Below are 23,895 nucleotides of genomic sequence, written 5' to 3' on the forward strand. Positions count from 1 at the left end.
ATTACCCAACATCACCCCTGACCTTTGACCTCTTAACCACAAAATCAATTCAGTTCATTTTTGCATTATAATACAAAGTAGTACCAACTTTGGTCACAATCCCATTGCTGGTTCACAGGTTATCACGGTAACAGGATTTTTTCCTCACATGACATCTGACCTTTGACCACTTGACCCCAAAAATCTAATAAGTTTGTCTTTACATCATAGTACATACTTAATCCAAGTTTGATTTCAATCCCTTCAGCTATTCTCAAGTTATTGTGGGAACGAAAACCTATCACGGACACTCGGACAGGCGGACGGACGGACAGCCGGACAGACAACCAGAAAACACAATGCCTCCAGCGACTTCCTCAGTGGAGGCATAATAAAAGAAAATGGACATTTAAGAGAAAAAAAGGAATGATAGCAAAATGTCCGTAACCAATAAGAAAAGACAAAAATGGTCCGAAAAAAAAATCTTAATTCCATTGTACAAGATTTGATCTGGATTTCTATTTGCAGACACCCCAACAGAAGCAGAAATATTGGTGATAAAGGTATGACTCAGAACCCTGATCACACGTGACCAGAAGTGGCTAACTTCATTATCACTTTGTTGTCAAGACTTTTAGGTTTACTCACAAGACAGGTTGTCAAGACAGGTTTACACACAGTAAACAGTTAGTTGGCCACAGTTGTGTGTGTGTGTGTGTGTGTGTGTGTGTGTGTGTGTGTGTGTGTGTGTGTGTGTGTGTGTGTGTGTGTGTGTGTGTGTGTGTGTGTGTGCGCGCGCGCGCGCTATGGAGGGGGGTGAGGGAATCACCCTACGGGTAAATCTACTACTGACATTAACTTAGGAGCTAAAACGAAGACCAATTTTAACCTTTTGATGTTTGGCACGTTGATTCTCCAACTCGGTCTGCAACGGCACCAATTCACCTTCAGCTGCTTTCCACCGCTCCTCTGCCTCCATGCATCGTCTCTCGGCCTTCACACACAGCTCCTCGGCCTCCTCAACTTTTTTCTCAGCTTCTGCGAGCCTCTTTTCAACATCCATATTCCTCCATACAGCCTCCTCCTTTTTCTCCGAAATCTTGGTATGGCTTTCCTCAGCCTGAAGCGGCACAGGAAGAGAACGTCACAAATTCTACGCAAGGTCGTCATGCGATGAAACCGTTTGAATGCATTTTCCTATCCTTGCAGTGAAATTGCTACAAATTGATAGGAGGACATATCTTGGGCACAAAAAGTAGGCGAATTAATGGATAGGAAAAGAGGAGTGAGAAAGGAGGGAAGGAAACACTGCAACAAAAAAGATGTTGACAAGATTGATTTAAAAAAAAAAAAATTCTTCCTCAATTAATAAGTTGAAAATTAAAAAGAACACACTTTTAGTTAAATATCGATCTTCTGTCAATTTTGTTTGCACACAATAGCTCAACGTCTCACCTTCTCTCGTGCCTTACGCTCTTTGTCGAGCCCTGAACCAAGAACACACCGTTTCTCCCCATCACTCCATCCACCCGTTTTCCAAGCAGGCTTCGCAACGATATTGGTGCCAATAAGAGCAAAACTTCCAGGAGCAGGGAAAGTACAACCCCTTCCAACTCCTGTTTTCCAAGGGGCAACCTCAGCATCTCGAACATTTACAGCACTGTTCAAATCCCACCACACATGTTGTTCTCTGGTTGCAGTTGGATCATTTATTAATCCCAGCTCTTCACAAAGACCTGGGGGGAGAAGAAGGGCGAGACGGGCAATGTGGCATTGGGGCAGATTTTCACTTTTTACACCAACATCTACCTTTTCTCTTTTCATTTCATCACCAAATGATGTTTCAGGCTCTCGATTCACAATTAATCAATTTCATTTTCAATGTCATTTTTTCAGCACACACTGTCAAAGTACTTCTCGTTGTACTTTGACAATGTACAAATTGTCAATTTTTTTTGGACAATTTGTCAAAACAGTGTATTCAGTGTACGAGTACCATGTACCACTGAAAACAAATTCAGTGTACTAGTACCATGTATCGCATATATCTTACTATAATTCACCAAATGTCTGTCCGTCTGTTCCCAGGTACCACAAAAACGGCTGAACCGATCGCAACAAAATTTTGGGTGGGTAATCCTGGGACCCCCTGGAGTTAACTCCAGGGGGTCCCAGCACCTCCATATCTCCGAAATGGTTTTCCCAATTTTTCTAATTTTTCCAATTTTCCAGTTTTTCCAAACACGATGAAATAATATTTACCGATATGAACAGTGATGTGGTTTTTATTGAAATTCTACAAATACTGTTAAGATTTTGATGATTTGCATGTGATATAATTTAACGAATGTTTATATAAATCGTTTAAAATTTAAAAAGCCTTCAATTTCTGATATTTTGCCTTTTCATTTGGGCCTCCTAATTGAAGCCCCGCCCGTAGGGCGGGTACCGTTGCTAGTATGACAAATTCATTATTATTTTTGTTGTTATTACCCTCGCCAAAGGAGAGGGTATTGCATTTGAGTCCCTTTGTTACTTGCCGGAAAAGATTCCGGCAAGTAAGTTGATTGGTTGGTTTGTCTGTCTGTCTCTGTCTGTCTGTCTGTCTGTGTCTGTCTGTGTCTGTCTGTCTGTCTGTGTCTGTCTGTGTCTGTCTGTCTGTGTCTGTCTGTGTCTGTCTGTGTCTGTCTGTGTCTGTCTGTATGTGTCTGTCTGTCTGGCTGTGTCTGTCTGTCTGTCTGTCTGTGTGTCTGTCTGTCTGTGTGTCTGTCTGTCTGTGTGTCTGTCTGTCTGTCTGTCTGTGTGTCTGTCTGTCTGTCTGTGTCTGTCTGTCTGTCTGTCTGTCTGTCTGTGTCTGTCTGTCTGTGTCTGTCTGTCTGTGTCTGTCTGTCTGTGTCTGTCTGTCTGTGTCTGTCTGTCTGTGTCTGTCTGTCTGTGTCTGTCTGTCTGTGTCTGTCTGTCTGTGTCTGTCTGTCTGTGTCTGTCTGTCTGTGTCTGTCTGTCTGTGTCTGTCTGTGTGTCTGTCTGTGTGTCTGTCTGTCTGTCTGTCTGTGTCTGTTTGCAGCACTACGTCTACATCGTTGCACATAGAATCGCCAAACTTTGCACACGTATTTGTCTTGCCCTGGAATAGACTGTGCCCAATTTATGACATCATCGGTCACGTGGTTCGGCCGACATCTTGGAAAAACCGAAAAACTTTGCACCTCTATATCTCCGAAATTGCTGAACAGAAAAAATTGAGACATGGCTCATTGTAAAGAACTCTCCATGGGGAATAAAATATGTTAATGATGACGTCATCAGTCACGTGGTTCGGCCGCCATCTTGGAAAAACCGAAAAATTTAGCACCTCCATATCTCTAAAAGTGCTGAATAGAAAAAATTGAGACGTAGCTCATTGTAAAGAACTCTCCATGGGGAATAAAATATGTTAATGATGACATCATCGGTCACGTGGTTCGGCCGCCATCTTGTAAAACGGAAAAACTTTGCACCTCCATATCTCCGAAAGTACTGAATAGAAAAAATTGAGACATGGCTCATTGTATAAGAACTCTCCATGGGGAATAAAATATGTTAATGATGACATCATCGGTCACGTGGTTCTGCCGCCATCTTGTAAAACCGAAAAACTTTGCACCTCCATATCTCCGAAAGTGCTGAATAGAAAAAATTGAGACATGGCTCATTGTATAAGAACTCTCCATGGGGAATAAAATATGTTAATGATGACGTCATAGGTCATGTGGTTCGGCCGCCATCTTGGAAAAACCGAAAAACTTAGCACCTCTATATCTCCAAAAGTGCTGAACAGAAAAAATTGAGACATGGCTCATTGTAAAGAACTCTCCATGGGGAATAAAATATGTTAATGATGACGTCATCAGTCACGTGGTTCGGCCGCCATATTTGTCCTAAATGGCCGACAAAAAAGTAAATTCCGGCAAGTCCTCGGTCTCTGACCGATTTTTCATCTGTCTGTTTGTCTGTTTGCAGCACTACGTCTACACCGTTGCACGTAGAATTGCTAAACTTTGCACACATATTTGTCTTGCCCTGGAATAGACTGTGCCCAATTGATGACGTCATCAGTCACGTGGTTCGGCCGCCATATTTGTCCTAAATGGCCGATAAAAAAGTAAATTCCGGCAAGTCCTCAGTCTCTGACCAATTTTTCATCTGTCTGTCTGTTTGTTCGCAGTACTACGTCTACACCGTTGCACATAGAATTGACAAACTTTACAAACATAATTGTCTTGCCCTGGAATAGACTGTGCCCAATTGATGATGTCATCGGTCACGTGGTTCGGCCGCCATCTTGGAAAAACCGAAAAACCTTGCACCTCTATATCTCCGAAAGTGCTGAATAGAAAAAATTGAGACATGGCTCATTGTAAAAAACTCTCCATGGGGAATAAAATATGTTAACAATTATGTCATAGGTGCCTCCATTATGACGTCATAATTCAACAAGTACAAAACTTCATCCGATCAAGATGAAATTTCATGAGCATAATCTCGGAATAAATTAGTTTAGAAAACAAATAATGACGTCATCGGTCGCATGGTTTGGCCGCCATATTTGTCCAAAATGGCCGATAAAAAGTACATTCCGGCAAGTCCTCGGTCTCTGACCGATTTTTCATTTGTCTGTCTGTCCACACAGAATAAATATGATTTTCTCTGCAACCATTGGTCCGATTCGCAGGACATTTTCACCATAGGTGCACCTCCTCCTGAATATTTTTTAATGATGATTATGACGTCATAGGTCACGTGGTACGGGCGCGATCTTGGAAAAAACTTTGCACCTCCATATCTCCGAAAGCGCTGCACAGAGAAAATTGTCTCATTGTAAATAACTCTTCATGCAGAATAACATATGCGAATGATAATGTCATGGGTGGCTCCATTATGACGTCATAATTCGACAAGTACAAAACTTCATCCGATTAAGATGGAAATTTCTTGAGTGTCATCTAGGGATAAATTGGTGGATAGAAAAATAATGAGGACGTCATCGGTCACCTGGTTTGGCCGCCATATTTGTTTTAACACAAAAGCCTTAAAAACACATCCTGGCGAGGGTCTGCAATCTCTGATTTATCTTTCTTGTTATTATTATTAACCTACATGGGGCACTGCATCTGTAGCATTGCCATACTCCCAGCAATGATGTAAAGTAGGGACCACATTCTGCACACAAAATGATGATGAGTAGATAGAGGTGTTAAATGCAAGTGATTAGGCTCGACTTGAATAGCCAGAATGCCTCCTTATACCACGTCCCATTAAGATAAGGATGGTGGCTCATTGAGTGTACACTTGGCCAAAGTATTTAGTACTCAAAATAAGGACTAACGTCTAAACGTCAACCACACCTCATTTTCCACAGCAGTAAACGTAATCTTATCAACTTTTAGTTGATAGAATCCACTATTTATCTGGTCTGCCCGATGAAGACTATAACACTAGACGACACAGATGCCTGTATCCTGATATTTAATGTATTGGTAGTCCTGTAACTCAACAGCAATTAAAGTGCAAGTATGGTTTTTCCATTTATATATTCCAACAAGTGAATCCTCTTGGATTGCGCTGAGGTTCGGGCATGGAATTTCGAGCCTCGATCATGGTTCGAGCCTCGATCTTGTATACAAAAATAATAATAATAATAAGAACCTTGGGCCGAATCTCGCGCTTTACCAGTGCGCGTGCGCGAATTTACGTCACGTCGGCAGCGAGAAGGGGTTCCCCAACACGAACCAATCAGGAACTGCCACGTCACACTTATATGATCTCAGAATTCCTGTGACAGGAATTCGCGTTACACTGGCTGGAAGTCATTCGCTAGAGGCGCTTCCTCAGCGCTAATAAATCCCAACTCAGAGAACAGAACGTTACAATAATTGGTGGGAGGGGTGACAAAGTTGCCATTAAGAGTCACCGCAATGTATGGAACTGTTGTCACAATTAGACCAGACCAAAGTCTTTCATTAACAGCTTGATTGAGTAGTACTGTTCTCCCCTCTGGGCTGGCTCCCCTGCCTCACATCTTGCTCAGCTTGATGCTGTGGAAACCAAGCCCTTTAAGATTACAGGAATTCCCACAATGAAGCCGAGTCTATGGGGCTATCACTTCGCCATTGTTTGTCCGCCTCCCTCTGTGTTGGCCTTCGGTTCTGCTGTTGGTTTTCCCCTTCTCCCTCCTCCCCCTCTGCTGTTCCTTTTGTCCTGTTGCATTGTGGCCCATTCAGTGTACTAGTACCATCCCTTCCACGAGCCTCGACTATGCATACAAAAAAGAAGACTCAGTCAGTGAAAGAAAATTAAATAAACAAGCATTCTGAGTATTGCGCTGCAATACATGTCCCCTACCAAAGTTCAAAGTGCCATAACTTTGTCAAAAATGATCGAATATGCAAATTTATGCACGGTTGATGCTGGTTTTCAAACTTGATCTGAGGTATGCTGAGACACATGTGTGTCACGCCTCGCCTCGTTGATAAGCCCGCAAGGTCGTGGAGCGGCCTGCACGTATTGCACTGTGTGAATTATATAATTACCAACTCATGGTCTGAGGTACTAGCGATTCAAGAGATATCCATTAAAAAAAAATTTTTTTCGTTTAATTAACGATATCTGCCAAACCACGTGCCCCATCGCAAATTCCAAAAGGACATTTTAGTAGACTGACATGCTGAACAGATTTGTGAAGTTTCCCCTCGATTGGATCAAAAATGAGGGAGGAGCTCGGTTTTAAAGGTTCATGCTCAAAAACGTCATAACTCTGAAACCATGTGACGCATGACATCATGCTGAATGACTTTTTTGTTCATCATGGGTATGCGATTCTTCCTGCAAAGTTTGGCCTCGATCTGGTCAGCCGTTGCAGAGAAAAAGGGGTTTTCGTGTTTTCACAAAAAAAACAATATGGCGGCCGAACCACGTGACCTGTGACGTCATAATTACCATTAAAATATTCTGCAGACCAAGTCCCCCCTATGGTGAAAATTTGATCTCAATCGGTCAGACTATTATTGCAGAGAAAATCTTTTTTAAAGTAAATTAAAACTTAAAATGGCACCGAGTTAAGGATCATCAGAATTATCAGAATTCCCAAAGTTCAAAGTGCCATAACTTTGTCAAAAATGATCGAAACGTCGTGAAGTTCGAACTTAATCTGTAACCTAGCATGAGGAACCCATGTGCCAAGTTTGAAATCATTAGCATTAAGCGTTTAGAAAAAAAGTCCGGAAAGCTGTTCTTTGCGTGACGGACTGACAGACTGACAGACAGACAGAGGGACGGAGTGCAAACCTATAGTCACCTCCGGTGTACACTGGTAGGGGACTAATAATGAATCGATTCATTAATAAAAAGTCGATTAATTTATGAAACAATAAATGAAAAATATCCTTTAGAGCCAAATCACTTGGTCACTGCCATGTCCAAATAGCTTCCGAGCTCAAAAGGTGCCTGAGATATTGCCCAGAAGAGAAAGGAAATAAACAAGCATTCTGAGTATTGCGCTGCAATACATGTCCCCTACCAGCAGTCTGTCGTCCGGAAAACTGTTGGGGAAATTACCAAAGTTCAAAGTGCCATAACTTTGTCAAAAATGATCGAAACGTCGTGAAGTTCGAACTTGATCTGTAACTTATCATGAGGAAACCATGTACCAAGTTTGAAATCATTAGCATTAAGAGTTTAGGGAAAAAGTCCGGAAAGCTGTGCTTTGCGTGACGGACTGACGGACCGACAGACGGAGGGATGGCGTGCAAACCTATAGTCCCCTACGGTGTACACCGGTAGGGGTCTAATAAATAAAGAGATGGCCCTTCCATATTTCAAACCAACAAATAAAATTAACAATAATCAAACATAAAAAAACAAGGGGCAGATGCAAATTCACCAGTGGTTGTGTTTTGTCCAGGAGCGCGGCAAGGTGGTTGGTTCAACAAGAGATTTTGGGGATGACGTGAAAGGTTTAAAGAAGTAGTGGAGGAGTCAGCATGGCCACGTTCAAAGGCAGATGGGGGTAGAAGAGGCTCCTGCATACCTGGTATACAATACGCACAGCAAGTTACTCTACGGAGCCAAATTACTGTTACCTCATTGACCTCCTTCAAAATACCAAAGATCAATCTTAAAATTAGTCTTAAAAGTCATTAGAACGCAGTGATAGGCAGAGAAATAATAAAACTGACCTAGTCCAACAGATGCCACCCATTGCATCACTCAAACCTGAAGTAATGTTATCATCAGCTGTTCCATTAGAAACTTCCAAATCAATGTGGAATATATGTGGCAGGACAGCTCAGTTGGTATTGTACTCACAAATGAACGGCCTAACCTGTATTCAATCCATGAGGGTTGAGATGCAGCACAAGCAAGAGGACATTGCATCTCAAAGTGAACTACCCTTTCGGAACGAGGACAAAGCTGGTTGAAACATCTACATTTATGTTGCGAAGGTTCCATAGAGTCTTTTGAAAAGAGTAGGCCATTGCGTGTTCGTACCCGAGCTAATTTTCTTGGTTGGGGTAGCAATATAATTAACACTAGTTGCAGTAGGTGAGTAGTCTGAGATAACGGTGTGCCAAATTGCAAAGTGAGCACGTATCCAGGCATTTACTTGTATCATCATTGTTGTCATCATGTACCATGCCATATGCAGAACGTCGGTGCTCCCGAAGCAGTTACAGGCTACAATCCTGGTCGGGCCGCCACGCCGACTCAGGTAGTTGGTGCAGGATTTAGTCATTTGGCCATGGTGCCGGTGATAGCTCGCCTACTCTTCACGAAAGACACCATGGGATCTTTAACGTCCACCAACGGATGCCGGCAGATGGGCAGTGGACAGGACGTGCGTTTAACATGCATCCGACATCGATGAATCACCCTGTCTGTGAAGCACCAGAATGACAGTTTATGGCTGGTTCGGGATTCAAATCCAGGCTTGACAGCTTAGTCAAGTGTGTGTACCTCAAGGGTCATCCTGCAAGCCCCTTTGCTAGTATGCAATACCAAATATTATAATTTACAATCAGTGTACAAACACAACTGTGGAAAAAATAAATAATTAAGAATGTTTCTTAATGAAAAGAGAATTTATAACCATACAAGGCATTACAGAGGCCGATAAATCATGTGATTTGTAAAGCATCATGGGTAATGCTAGAGAGCACTGTTTAACTCGTTTGTATACATGTCGGGGATTTCATACATTTGGCTTTGTTACCAGGCAGCCCTTGAGCATTTTGGGAACTGAACAGAGCTCGGCAGCACAGACCCCTTGCCTGTAATAACATAGCCTGTTGTTGAAGTTATGCAAGGCTCCGACCTTGGGCAAAACTGCATGGACGAGAAGATAGCTTTTCCCTTACTAAACAGCCCCCAATTGTTATGCCTTTCCTCTTATCTTTAAAGTCTCCTTTCATTATTTTCTGCACAGTATATTGTTGTGGTTTTGCAATAAAGGACACCCCCTCCAGTTAATTACACGACAACATCCAGCCTGCAGTAGTCAGTTATTTCTTATTCAATGTAATGATTAGCTCCCTTCCCATTGTGTAGTAATTAAAGCAGATATGCGTTGAGTTTAGGCAGGATTTCGAACCTTTGTACAGTGGTACCTCGGCTTACGAGTGCCCCAACGTACGAGTTTTTCGGGATACGAGCCGTCGCTCGGGCGGTTTGTTGCTTTGGGATACGAGCCGAGATCCGATGTACGAGCTCAAAAAATTTATTTTTTTGAATTTTCCGGTTGTGGCTTCCGGTTCCGGTCACGCGGTTATCTTGCCGTGAAAGCATCTCTGCTTGGATATAAAACACGCAATCGTCGAAATACATGAGCGAGGAATCTCCTTGCTCCAGCCGGTGACGTCATCGGCGGGGATCCCCGCCTCCAGAGTGGCTGGTCACGTGACCGCCAAAGCGTGTCGCGCGTGCGGGTATAATGAGCTACACCTGTGGATCACGTGACCACGGAAGCACGCCTCGCTTGAGAGGCATGGCTTTCGGTTTGCGTTTTGCTTTATAAGGCGCGATAAATGGGCTTTTGAGTGTTAGCGGTTCATGGCGTTGACGGTTCATGGCGGTTCATGGCGGTTGACGGTTCATGACGGTTCATGACGGTTCATGGCGTTGACGGTCAAAAACCCATTACATCAATTTTACCAGGCACTGTACAGTAAGTACAGTGGACACCAAATGCACGGTGGAAGGCTAGAAGTAGAAGATCGTCCAAGACAAGTGAGAATAAGCCATACTTTGGAGGAGATGACGTCATTCGCTGGTCCGATAACCAAAGATGTGGTATAAAAAACCAGGTGAGCTAACAATGCAGCAATGAAGGAATTCGGCCAAGGCACCGGCACACAACGACCTACCTACATCGAAAGACTCAATGCCAATGGTGACAGAAGCCAAGACGGCCGGCTTAAACACCGCCGAAAGACCACGGTGTACCAACTTACGATGCAGAACATCTTGCACTTAATATGATGACAACAGGTGCCATCCTCTGACGTACCATTACAGGTACAGGTACAGTACACGTGAGCACAGAGCAAAAGTTCACTGAAACCGAGATTAAGAAAAAAGAAAAAACACCTCGTGGTCCGTGCTCGATATCCGAGTTTCAATCTTTTCAAACACATGATGCTCTCAGTCACGGTATCTCCTGAGAGCTGCTTCTCCTTCAACCACACAAACAACAACTTCTCCATATCTTCATGGATAGAGGTCCGGAGCTTTGAAATAATCGTAACGCCCTTGGCTGGCGTTATAGCCTTTATGGACTCCTTCTGCTTCAAAATCGTACATATCGTAGAAGGAGTACGATCGTACTGCCTCGCCAAGTCGACAACACGCACACCTCACCTGGCATGCTCTTCTCCTCTGCTTAATAAAACCAGTTTATTTCTTTACATTCTCTTGTATTATGTACAGTATATACGAGGTCGTGCTTGTTTATACATTATTTGTTATTTATAAAGTACATTTTTGTTATTTAAAAGCACCTAACAAAAAAAATTGGTGTTTTTTTTTTGAGGCTGGAACGGATTAATAGCATTTCAATGCATTTGAATGGGAAAATTTGCTTTGACTTACGAGCGATTTGGCTTACGAGCTCCGTCACGGAACGGATTAAACTCGTAAGCCGAGGTACCACTGTATAGTTGAAGGAAGACGCTGGTTCATGTGCAAGGAGGCGTGGCTACAAGCACAGTCCACGTGATCAACCCGACTGTGGTAGGCGCGGCTAAAAGAACCGCCCACGTCACCAGCAGGTAACCAATGAGAGGTCGTTGACATGTAAGCAACCAATCAGGTCTGGACACTTCACCAGCAAACGACCAATGAGAGATTGTGGACACGCAAACGACCAATGAGAGATCGTGGACACGCAAACAACCAATGAGAGGTCGTGGACATGTAAGCAACCAATCAGATCGTGGACACTTCACCAGCAAACAACCAAGGAGAGATCGTGGACACGCAAACAACCAATGAAAGGTCGTGGACACGTAAGCAACCAATCAGGTCGTGGACACTTCCCCCAGCAAACTTCACCAGCAAACTACCAGTATTGCCTCGGCCAATGGGAGCCTGTGGAACATTCTAGGGAGCTTTTCCACCCGATATAAAACCCATGCCCATCGCACTTTTCTCTGCTCTCTCTGGCTGCCCTCTCTCGTCGTCATCCTTCAAGCTGGCTGTGCTGGTTCGTCCTTCCTGCGCTGAATCGTTCCCCGACCTGGATCGTCGTTCGTGCTGACTTTGACGTGGCGGCTCGTCCTGTGGACCTTTTGCAAGCTGCGTGTCCTGAACGGCCCGGGAGCTGCGCACGGAAGCTGGCGAACCAAAGTCTGCGGCTGCACGTTGCTCGGTACGAGTTAACATGTGCGATTCATTCCCAGTGTGTGTGTGCAAAGACACCTGTCGGGATTTAGATAGGTAAGAATTGATAAGCCTGCCTCTCGTCCTTGTTCAACCAACTTTGTGACTGATTTAACTTGAGTGAGGTTCGAGTTTTTCCACCACACAACCAGCAAGATAACTACTGTACTGCATTATAAAACAAATAAAATACTATTGAGATTATACTGTAGTTTTAGACAAAAGTCAACTCACGTGTAAATGCTGGTTCATCCAAAACACTCAGTCTTCCATCAGTACAGGTCCTAAGTATAATCACAAATATATTTATTAGAAATTTCAAGGTTGCATAAAATCATCAATTTTTGTCGAATTGACCTGAAATTTAAATTTTTTGCATGTTGGATCACATAATTGTTTCACCAATCAAAAGCTAGAAGCTGATTATTTTTTAGATCTACAGCTCAAAGGTCCAGGCTGCATAAAATCATCAATTTTCATTTTGTATATTTTTTAATCTGTTTTCGTTATTTTGAGAAACAAAAGAAGAAGAAGAAGAAGAAGCGGACTGATAACAAACGGACGTGGACAGGCTTCGCATTTTCACGTGCTTTCCAGTTACCCTCGCCAGAGGAGAGGGTATTGCATTTGTGTCCGTTTATTACTTGGCAAAAAAAATAAATTGTTTTTTGCAAGCATGTTGATCACTCCAGTTTGTGTGTGTGTGTGTGTGTGTGTGTGTGTGTGTGTGTGTGTGTGTGTGTGTGTGTGTGTGTGTGTGTGTGTGTGTGTGTGTGTGTGTGTGTGTGTGTGTGTGTGTGTGTGTGTGTGTGTCTGTCCGCTCACTTATACTTGCCTACAGGTCACAATTTTAAACCGAGCTTCACGAAACTTCACCAAATGGTAGAGTTTGTAGTCCGACAAAATCCTATATATTTTTGAGGTCAAAAGGTCAACATAGGCCAAAGCTCAACAACAATTTTGAATTTCTAAAATTCTCAATTTTCATCTGATTGACTTGAAAATTGAATGGGATTTTCATATCGGTGAACTGAATTCAGCCAAAAACTATTTTTGAGGTAAACGTAGGTCACAAGGTCAACATAGGCCAATGGCCCAACACTTTTTTTCAAATTCCTAAAATCCTCAATTTTCATCTGATTGACTTGAAATTTGAATAGGATTTTCATATCAGCAAACTGAATTCAACCACCACCTATTTTTTTGATAAACATAAGTCATAAGGTCAACATAGGCCAGAGGTCAACCAATTTTTTCAAATTTCTAAAATCCTCAATTTTAATCCGATTGACTTGAAATTTGGATAGGATTTACATATCGGCTAACTGAATTCAACCACTAACTATTTCTTAGATCAGCGTAGGCCAAAAGGTCAACACAGGCCAAAGGTCAATCATTTTTTTCGAATTTCTAAAATCCTCAATTTTCATCCGATTGACTTGAAATTTGAAGAGGATTTACACATCAGCCAATTGAATTCAACCACCAACTATTTTTGAGATCAGCATTGGCCAAAAGGTCAACAACAATTTCAAATTTCTAAAATCCTCAATTTGCATCCGATTGACTTGAAATTTGAATGGTATTTTCATATCAGAGAGCTGAATTCAACCAACAACTATTTTTGAGATCAGTATATGCCAAAAGGTCAACATAGGCCAATGGTCAATGACTTTTTTTAGAATTTCTAAAATCCTCAATTTTCATCCCATTGACTTGAAATTTGAAGAGGATTTACACATCAGCTAATTGAATTCAACCACCAACTATTTTTGAGATCAGCATCGGCCAAAAGGTCAACAACAATTTCAAATTTCTAAAATCCTCAATTTGCATCCGATTGACTTGAAATTTGAATGGTATTTTCATATCAGAGAACCGAATTCAACCAACTATTTTTGAGATCAGCATATGCCAAAAGATCAACATAGGCCAATGGTCAATGACTTTTTTAAGAATTTCTAAAATCCTCAATTTTCATCCCATTGACTTGAAATTTGAATAGGATTTTCATATCAGCTATCTGAATTCAAACACCATCTATTTTTGAGATCAGCATCGGCCAAAACGTCAACATAGGCCAAAGGTCAACTATTTCGAATTTCTAAAATCATCCATTTTCAACCGATTTACTTGAAATTTGAATGGGATTTTCATATCAGGTTAGTGAAACCAACCACCAAATATTTTTTTCGATCAACATGTCATAAGGAAGGTCAACATAGGCCGAAGGTCGACCAATTTTTTCGAATTTCTAAAATCCTCAATATTTATCCGATTGACATGAAATTTGAAAAGGATTTTCATATCAGATTAGTGAAACCAACCACCAACTATTTTTGACGTCAACATGGGCCAAATTTCTAAAATTGTCAATTTTCATCTAATTAACTTAAACTTTGAAGACGATGTGTATATCAGGTCAATGAATTCAACTATTTATTTTTGAGGTCAAAAGGATGCTCTACTGAGAGCCATTCTACTTTGTTCTGTTTTGCCAAATGTTGCTCTATGAGTGATTTTTATGTTTGTTTGTCCACACAGAATAAATATGATTTTCTCTGCAACTGTTGGTCCGATTGACAGGAAATTTTCACCATAGGTGCAACTCATCCTGTAGAATTTCAAAATGACAATTATGATGTCATAGGTCACGTGGTACGGGCGCCATCTTGGTAAAACCAAAAAGCTTTGTACCTCTATATCTCCAAAAGCGCTGCATAGAAAAAAAATTGAGACATGGCTCATTGTAAAGACAGACAGAGGTCCATCGGGAATAACATGTGCCAATGATTATTTCATAGGTGCCTCCATTATGACGTCATAATTTGACAAGTACAAAACTTCATCCGATCACGACGAAATTTATTGAGCATCTATGGATAGATTTGGTGGAGAAAAAAAAAACATGATGACGTCATGGGTCACGTGGTTCGGCCGCCATATTTGTTTTAACACAATAGCCTTAAAACCATCAAACACATTTGTGATTATGCTCATGGTCGCTACGGAAATGACAAAAAAATTTACCTCGATAGTTTCCATGGCAATCAAGGTGGTCCAACATCATGAGAGCAAAACAAAATCACCTGCAGTGGTTTCAGCTTTTGTATTTTCGAAGCAGTCACAAAAGGTCTCCCTAATATCACGGACGAAATAGGATTTGAAGAGGTCATTGCTTTAGTTATGGACGAAATTTTTTTAACCTAAAAACGCTTGCTTCAGAAATTTGATTCCAAGGAAAGTGAATACTGGAGCCAAGTGAACGTTGACCTGTTCAAGTCATGGCAATTGAACACATCTCTGGTTAAATACCATAGAAGACGAAGACGAAGAGAGCACGAACATTAAGAGGAAGAAGAAGACAAACGAAAGAAGAATAAAAGTCGAAGGAAAAAGAAGAAAACATCGAAGGATATAATTTTAAAAAAGAACGAGTATAGAACAAGAAGGCAAACTCAGGCATATACTAACCTCTTATTCCAGTCACCACATTCAGCCATCATGAGGCGTAAACGTCAGTAAGATAAGAAATCCCTATGAACACCAATTTACAAACGGAGCGGAACTTCAAACAGCGACGAACCACCCGCGGACTCCCCGCGCATGCGCATTGGCGCCGACAGGAAGTACAAGCGCTGGACCAATCACAGCTCTTCCCTTTAAAATTAGAAACATCACCATCGCTGGAATTAAAATATGAACGTTTGATGTAAGCTGCTTCGTTAAGCAACTAATTGTTAAAATATCTATATATATTATGAAGAGAAGACCAACCGACCTATGAAGTTATCGATATACATTCCCATATTACACTGCAAAACGGCAGTTATATTTAACCTCAAAAGTTCATATTTTACACCAAAATACTAAATAAGCGATAAACGGGGGCGGCTTGTGTACATGGGTGTATGTGTGCTTGTGAATATGGGTGTGTGCGTGTGCATATGGGTGTGTGCGTGTGCATATGGGTGTGTGCGTGTGCATATGGGTGTGTGCGTGCGTATATGTGTGTGTGTGCTTGTGCATATGGGTGTGCGTGCTTGTGTATATGGGTGTGCATGCTTGTGTATATGGGTGTACGTGCTTGTGTGTGGGTGTGCGTGCTTGTGTATATGGGTGTGCGTGCTTGTGTATATGGGTGTGCGTGCTTGTGCATATGGGTGTACGTGCTTGTGTATATGGGTGTGCATGCTTGTGTATATGGGTGTACGTGCTTGTGTGTGGGTGTGCGTGCTTACGTATGTGTGCGTATATGGGTGTGTATATGTGTGTGTGTATGGATGTGCGTGCTTGTATATATGGGTGTGTGCGTGTGTATATGTGTGTGTGTGCTTGTGCATATGGGTGTGCGTGCTTGTGCATATGGGTGTGCGTGCTTGTGTACAGTCACGTGAAAAAGTAAGTACACCCCATGTAAAGTTTTCACTTTTTCAACATATTTTAACATACAGCTATTTGATCTTCATTTCAACAATATTGATAGATAAAGGTGATATAATATAACAAATATCATGAAACATTTACATTTTGTAGTCCATTGTATAATTTAAATAAACATAAATGCAAATTTTGCATGTGGAAAAAGTAGGTACACCCTTGGCTCTAATAGGTGGTATTGCCCCCTTTGGCAGAAACAACCTCAAGTAGGCGTTTCTTATAACTGTCTACCAGTCTCTGACATCGACTGGGAGAAATTTTTGCTCACTCCTCCATGCAGAATTCTTTCAGCTGTGTGATGTGTGAGGGGTTTCTTGCATGCACAGCTCGTTTCATATCCCCCCCACAACATCTATGTGGGATTTAGATCCAGGCTTTGACTTGACCATTCCAGAACCCTCCATTTCTTTCTTTTCAGCCATTCCTTGGTGGATTTACTGGTACTAGGGCGTGCCCGTACTATATATATATCTAAAATTATATCCCCCCCCCCCCTCTATTTACATGAAATGGTTTGGTCCATTCGCAAAGCCAAAGCGAACGGCTTGCGAGTACGGTAGAACCCCCCCCCCCCCCCCTCTATTTACATGAAATGGTTTGGTCCATTCGCAAAGCCAAAGCGAACGGCTTGCGAGTACGGTGACCATACCTTGGGAACCACTTGTCCGATTAATTTCAAACCTTGAAAAGGCACATCCTCGGGTCCCCAGCAATATACCTGGCAAGTTTCAAGTATATCGGACCCGTGGTTGTCGAGAAACAGCGGTCACAGACAAACACACAGACACACACACAGAGATTACTGGAATTATAGATAGATATTTAGGGTCATTGTCATGTTGCAAGGTCCACCTTCGGTTGAGCTTCAACTTTCCAACAGATGGCCTCAGATTATCCTCAAGCACCCTCTGGTACAATGAAGAATTCATAGTGGAGTCTATGATGGTGAGATGCCCAGGCCCTGATGCAGCAAAGCTGCCCCAAACCATAATATTTCCACCACCATGCTTTACAGTTGGTATCAGGTTCTTGTGGTCAAATGCTATCTTTGCTTTTCGCCAAACATGTCTTCTGGTACTGTGGCCAAATAGGTCTATCGTTGACTCATCTGTCCAGAGCACATTGTTCCAGAAGTGCTGGTCTTTGCCGAGGTGTTCATTGGCAAACTTTAGTCTTGCCCTGATGTTCTTTCTGGACAGCAAAGGTTTCCTCCTGGCACACCTCCCATGTAGATCAAATTTGTGCAGCCTCTTTCTAATGGTAGACTCGTGCATTTTGACATCAACAGTGGCAAGAGCTACCTGTAGGTCCCATGATGACATTCTGGGGTTCTTGGAGACTTCTTTCAGCATCTTGCGGTCTGCTCTCGGGCTGAACTTGCTGGGGCAGCCTGGCCTGAACAAGTTGGCAGTTGTTTGGAATCTTCTCCACTTGTAGATGATCTTCCGGACAGTCGAATGATTGATTTCAAATTGTTTGGAGATGTTTTTAAATCCCTTCCCAGACTCGTAGGCATCTATAACCTTCTTTCTGAAGGCCTGAGAGCTCTTTTGATCTAGGCATGGTGACGCCACACACTTCAACAACAAAGAGCAAACCAAACTAAATGTCTGAGGTTTAAATGAGACAGGTTCCTCCAAGATCCTCTCTAAAGATGTTCTCATCATTTGCACCTGAGCTTGTGCATCTGATTCTAATTTTAGGTATTTGAAGTGGTGATAAATGTAGGGGTGTACTTACTTTTTCCACATGCAAAATTTGCATTTATGTTTATTTAAATTATACAATGGACTCCAAAATGTAAATGTTTCATGATATTTATTATATTATATCACCTTTATCTGTCAATATTGTTGAAATGAAGATCAAATAGCTGTATGTTGAAAAAGTCAAAACTTTACATGGGGTGTACTTACTTTTTCACGTGACTGTATATGGGTGTGGGTGCTTGTGTATATGTATGTGTGTGCATGTGTATATGTGTGCGTATATGGGTGAGCATGCTTGTGTATATGGGTGTGCTTGCTTGTGTATATGGGTGTGCTTGCATGTGTATATGGGTGTGCATATGTGTGCGTATATGTGTGTGCATATGTGTGCGTATATGTGTGTGTGCTTGTGTATATGTATGTGTGTGTGTGTGCTTGTGTTGTGCGTGCGTGTGTATATATGTGTGCGTATATGAGTGTGCGTGCTTGTGTATATGGGTGTGTGCTTGTGTATATGGGTGTGCGTGCTTGTGTATATGAGTGTGCGTGCTTGTGTATATGGGTGTGCATGCATGTGTACATGGGTGACGGGTGTGCATATCTGTGTGCGTGTATGTGTGTGCACATATGGGTGTGCGTGCATGTGTATATGTGTGTGCGTATATGGGTGTGCGTGCTTGTGTATATGGGTGTGCGTACTTGTGTATATGTGTGTGCGTGCTTGTGTATGTGTGTGCGTGCTTGTGTATATGTGTGTGTGTGCTTGTGAATATGTGTGTGCGTGCTTGTGAATATGTGTGTGCGTGCTTGTGTATATGTGTGTGCGTGCTTGTGTATATGCGTGTGCGTGCTTGTGTATATGGGTGTGCGTGCTTGTGTATATGGGTGTGCATGCATGTGTATATGGGTGTGCGTGCTTGTGTATATGGGTGTGCGTGCTTGTGTATATGGGTGTGCGTGCATGCTTGTGTAATTGTATATGGGTGTGCGTGCATGTGTATATGGGTGTGTATATGTGTGCATGTGCATATATGTGTGCGTATATGGGTGTGCGTGCATGTGTATATGTGTGTGCGTGTGTATATGTGTGTGCATGCATGTGTATATGGTTGTGAGTGGATGTGTATATGTGTATGCGTGTGTGTATGTGTGTGCATGCAAGTGTGTGTATATGGGTGTGCGTGTGTGTATATATGGGTGTGCGTGCATGTGTATATGGGTGTGTATGTGTGTGCATGTGTTTTTTTGTGTGCGTATATGGGTGTGCGTGCATGTGTATATGTGTGTGCATGTGTACGTGTGTGTGCATGCATGTGTATATGGTTGTGTGTGGATGTGTATATGTGTGTGCGTGTGTGTATATGTGTGTGCGTGTGTGTATATGTGTGCATGCATGTGTGTGTGTATATGGGTGTGCATGTATGTATATGTGTGCGTATATGGGTGTGCGTGCATGTGCATATGGGTGTGTATATGTGTGTGCATGCATGTGTATATGTGTGTGCATGCAGGTGTATATGTGTGTGCGTGTGTATATGGGTGTGCGTGTGTGTATGTGTGCATATAGGTGTTTGTGCGTGTGTATGTGTGTGCATGCATGTGTATATGTATGTGCGTGTGTATATGTATGTGTATATGGGTGTGTGTATATGGGTGTGCGTGTGTATATGGGTGTGTGTGTGTATATGGGTGTGTGTGCATGTATATGGGTGTGCGTGCATGTGTATATGGGTGTGCGTGCATGTGTATATGTGTGTGCTTATATGGGCGTGCATGCATGTGTATATGTGTGTGCGTGTGTGTATATGTGTGCGCGTGTATGTGTATATGTGTGTGCGTATATGGGTGTGCATGGGTGTGCGTGTGCGTATACGTTCGGCTAGGAGCAGGTAAACTTTACCGTGGCCCCAGTGGCTGGGGGTTGCCACGCAAGAGAGGAGGTAGAAACCTGTAAAGAGAGCCACAACATCCACCCCAACTATTATATAAAGGCACAAAATAAAAATTTGAGGGCTAGGCCCAAAACTTGGTGAAGCACCAACACTCAGAACGGTGGGTAAAACTGATAATACATGAGGATCGTACCACCTCACATCAGGAGGACTGATATTGTCAATAGAAACTGAATAAACCACATTACTTTTCTTCAAAATTCCCCAGCAATTCTTTGAGACTTCATCCAACGTGAGGTCCAGGGTTGTCATTTTGAAAGATGACAGCTTTTTCTTTGTTCTGTACGGTATGGTGTACTATACCAATATGCGTTGCCATCTCCCTAACCATCACCCTTCGGTCCCCTTGAAGGGCACATCAGCTTTCTGCTTGTTGTGTTCAGTGGTGGAACTTTTTGGCTTCTCCATTTCAGATCCATGGGATAATTGGCCCTGGGGAGAGATATTAGTTTGGTTGGATTTAGAGGGGCAGGAGCTAGGTATAGACTAAAACTGGAGGGTTAGTAGGACAGTCGGACAGTCCAGTAGGACAGGTATACATGACCAGTCAAAAGTTTTAGAACACCTCAGTTTTCCCAGTTTTTATTGAAATTTACCCAAATTAATGTCTCAATGTACTTTGAAGTTAAGCATAGGACAAATAAACAATTGGAGATAAAAAAATTAATAGAATCATTTTGTTTAACAAAATTTAATTTACATTTTTGACTCAGCAAAGTAGCCACCTTTTGCAGATATAACCACCGAACACACTCGCGGCATTCTTTCTAAAATGGAAATCAAATATTGTTCGGGAAGTTCTTCCCAACACTGTTGCAGAAGTTCCCACAAATGTGTTGCACTTGTAGGTTGCTTTGCTTTCACCCTTCTTTCCAGTTCATCCTAAACCAGCTCAATGGGGTTTAAGTCTGGAGACTGCTGTTCATTCCATGATTTGAAGCCTACCATCTTGTTCTTTTCCTCGAAGGTAATTTTGACATAGCCTGGAGGTGTGTTTAGGGTCATTATCTTGCTGCAGGATGAACCCCTGACCAACGAGGCATATACAAGAGGGTATTGCATGGCGCTGCAAAATGCTGTGGTAGCCCTTTTGGTTCAGGGTGCCAGTCACTCTGTGCAAGTCGCCGAGTCTGGATCCAGCAAAACAGCCCCAGACTATCACGCTTCTTCCTCCATGTTTGACAGTTGGTGTCACACACTGAGGAACCATCCTTTCGCCTACTCGACGGCGTACAAAAACCCTGCATGATGAACCAAAGATTTCAAATTGTGATTCATCGGTCCATAAGACCTTCTTCCAGTCTTCAGTAGTCCACTGACGGTGCTTCATGGCCCAGGGAAGCCTCTTTTTCTTATTTTGCCATCTTAGCAATGGCTTTATTACTGCCACTCGACCTGTCAAACCTGCAGCTCAAAGTCTTCTCTTCACAGTTGAAACTGAGACTTCCTTACTTCGACCAGTGTTAAGCTGTGCTTGCAGCTGTTGGCCTGTGAGCCGCCTATCACGCAAGCTGTTGACTCTCAGAAACTTGTCTTCTGATTCTGTTGTGGCTTTGGGTCTGCCAGACTTCTTCCTGTCAGAGTTTCCTCCAGTTTACAATATACTACTTCCTGCAGTGCAATATTGTCCAAATAATGCTTCAGAGGGTGTAATAACAGTCTGTTCCAATACTGCTTTTATACAGACAGGGGGTTTGTAATCAAGTAATCAGCAGAGGTTGGGACACCTGTAGGAATTGTTTACATCAACTTTCAAGGCTTAATTTACTTACATTGCTACAGAACAGCTGTAAGTTGTTAACCCATTACTTGTTCCCTGAAGAAGGCCTTTTTTTACAATATAACTGTGCAATTTACATTATTTCCCCGTTTTTGCTGACCTGAACATTTTAAAAAAAAATCTCGAGCAGTTTATTGCTTACCTTTGTACCATTTCAGGTTATGCACTGGACTTTAAACAGCATAAATTTCAATAAAAACTGGAAAAATTGAGGTGTTCTAAAACTTTTGACTGGTCGTGTAGGTTAGGGTCGAATCCGGCTGGCACACCTGCTGCCACTGCATGCTCCTTCCACACCATCTGTGGCCACTTACCTGCCATTTAATCAGCCTTACCACCTTGCCTGCCCGTCCTTTGCCAGCCAGCTCTGTCGTTTTGCCATACCTGCTCACCTGTTTTTGTTGTCGGCCATATAAAGGCTGTGAAGACAACGAGTATCCTTTTGTTTGTTGTTGCCAAAAGGGTCATGGCTTGATTGCTTCTAGCCCTAGACCTACCTGGTTATGGGCATGGTGGGCCAAACTCACCTATGTGCAGTTGTTCTGGGCCCTCCAGGCCATTTCAAGCACTCCAGTTGTGGAGAGACCACAGGGCCATTGTGTAGTACCAGGTGCTGACAGGCCCTGTGATCACCGAAGACACTTGTGCCGGGACCTTGAGCCCAAATAGACAACATTGGGGAAGGGGTCTTCTACCAGGTATGAGGGGCCACATACGTCATCGACTCTTTACAGAAAGAAGAAGAGGCCCTCCTGGAGTACTGGCACATCCTCTCCTTCCCCACCATGTTTCAAAATTGCATCCGGATCTAGTAGTTTAAGTATGTGCATAGCTTGTGAATAAGTAGCCTGAGTGGAGTGATGTATTTGCATAAGAATTGAACTTGAAAACCAAAAAAATTCCATGTGGGTTTGGGAGTCTCTCTGTGTTGGTATGTGGGGTCAGATCCCAATGCTGCTTCTATGCGCAGCCGCGGGAGAGGCAGAATGAGGTAGATGGGGGTAGTGTTGTGGAAATGGCCCGAGCAGGGTAAAGCAGTTTAGTAAAACAATAGTTATTTCTTAATATTAGTTAGAATAAGCATAACATAATTAATTGTGATGTTGGATATGCGTCGCCATAACGTGAAGATCGACGTTCATCTCTTTGCTATCCTTGTCGTTTCTGGCCCCCACCAAACCTTTGGCTATGTTTTATGTTCTTCCTCTGTTATCTGTCCTTTGTGTATTTTAAAGTGCACACCAAGTGTGAAAGTAAACAGCTGCTGTTTTTAAACAATATTTAAATCACCACAGGGGGCACATGGAAAACGTCTTACACACATGGCTTTTGGGCGGTTAATGTGTTGGAGCCCGAATGAGCTTCACACTAGCCAGAGGGAGGACGAACGCAACGTGCTGAGAGTAGAAGGTTGCGCCTTGTGGGGAGATGGTTGCGCCTTGTGGGGAGATGGTTGCGCCTTGTGGGGAGATGGTTGCGCCTTGTGGGGAGATGGTTGCGCCTTGTGGGGAGATGGTTGCGCCTTGTGGGGAGATGGTTGCGCCTTGTGGGGAGATGGTTGCGCCTTGTGGGGAGATGGTTGCGCCTTGTGGGGAGATGGTTGCGCCTTGTGGGGAGATGGTTGCGCCTTTTGGGGAGATGGTTGCGCCTTTTGGGGAGATGGTTGCGCCTTGTGGGGAGATGGTTGCGCCTTGTGGGGAGATGGTTGCGCCTTGTGGGGAGATGGTTGCGCCTTGTGGGGAGATGGTTGCGCCTTGTGGGGAGATGGTTGCGCCTTGTGGGGAGATGGTTGCGCCTTGTGGGGAGATGGTTGCGCCTTGTGGGGAGATGGTTGCGCCTTGTGGGGAGATGGTTGCGCCTTGTGGGGAGATGGTTGCGCCTTGTGGGGAGATGGTTGCGCCTTGTGGGGAGATGGTTGCGCCTTGTGGGGAGATGGTTGCGCCTTGTGGGGAGATGGTTGCGCCTTGTGGGGAGATGGTTGCGCCTTGTGGGGAGATGGTTGCGCCTTGTGGGGAGATGGTTGCGCCTTGTGGGGAGATGGTTGCGCCTTGTGGGGAGATGGTTGCGCCTTGTGGGGAGATGGTTGCGCCTTGTGGGGAGATGGTTGCGCCTTGTGGGGAGATGG

At 43.1% G+C, this 23,895-nt stretch overlaps 1 protein-coding gene across 8 annotated transcripts in view; it reads right to left on the reverse strand.

The window, feature by feature from the left end:
* Positions 1–15,520, reverse strand: part of CCHCR1 (coiled-coil alpha-helical rod protein 1) — a 51,901-nt gene extending 36,381 nt beyond the window's left edge. For 3 of the 8 annotated variants that reach the window (XR_013622911.1, XR_013622910.1, XM_068109702.2), the window contains exons 1-5: positions 15,364–15,500; positions 12,124–12,173; positions 7,898–8,044; positions 1,435–1,715; positions 869–1,099 (exon numbers count right to left, since the gene is read on the reverse strand). Coding sequence is in view for 4 of the 8 variants with exons in the window: in XM_068109702.2 (XP_067965803.2) it covers positions 869–1,099; positions 1,435–1,715; positions 7,898–8,044; positions 12,124–12,173; positions 15,364–15,395 (741 nt within the window). In the remaining 4 variants the exon portion in view is untranslated. Of the gene's footprint in view, positions 1–868; positions 1,100–1,434; positions 1,716–7,897; positions 8,045–12,123; positions 12,174–15,363 lie in introns of all 8 variants that reach the window. The other 5 variants (XR_013622912.1, XM_078774858.1, XR_013622913.1 and 2 more) reach the window with 4 other exon arrangements.
* Between the last annotated feature and the right edge of the window lie 8,375 nt (positions 15,521–23,895).

The sequence above is a fragment of the Myxine glutinosa genome, chromosome 3 (assembly GCF_964187855.1).
Source record: "Myxine glutinosa chromosome 3, kmMyxGlut1.1, whole genome shotgun sequence".
Lineage (NCBI taxonomy): Eukaryota > Metazoa > Chordata > Myxini > Myxiniformes > Myxinidae > Myxine > Myxine glutinosa.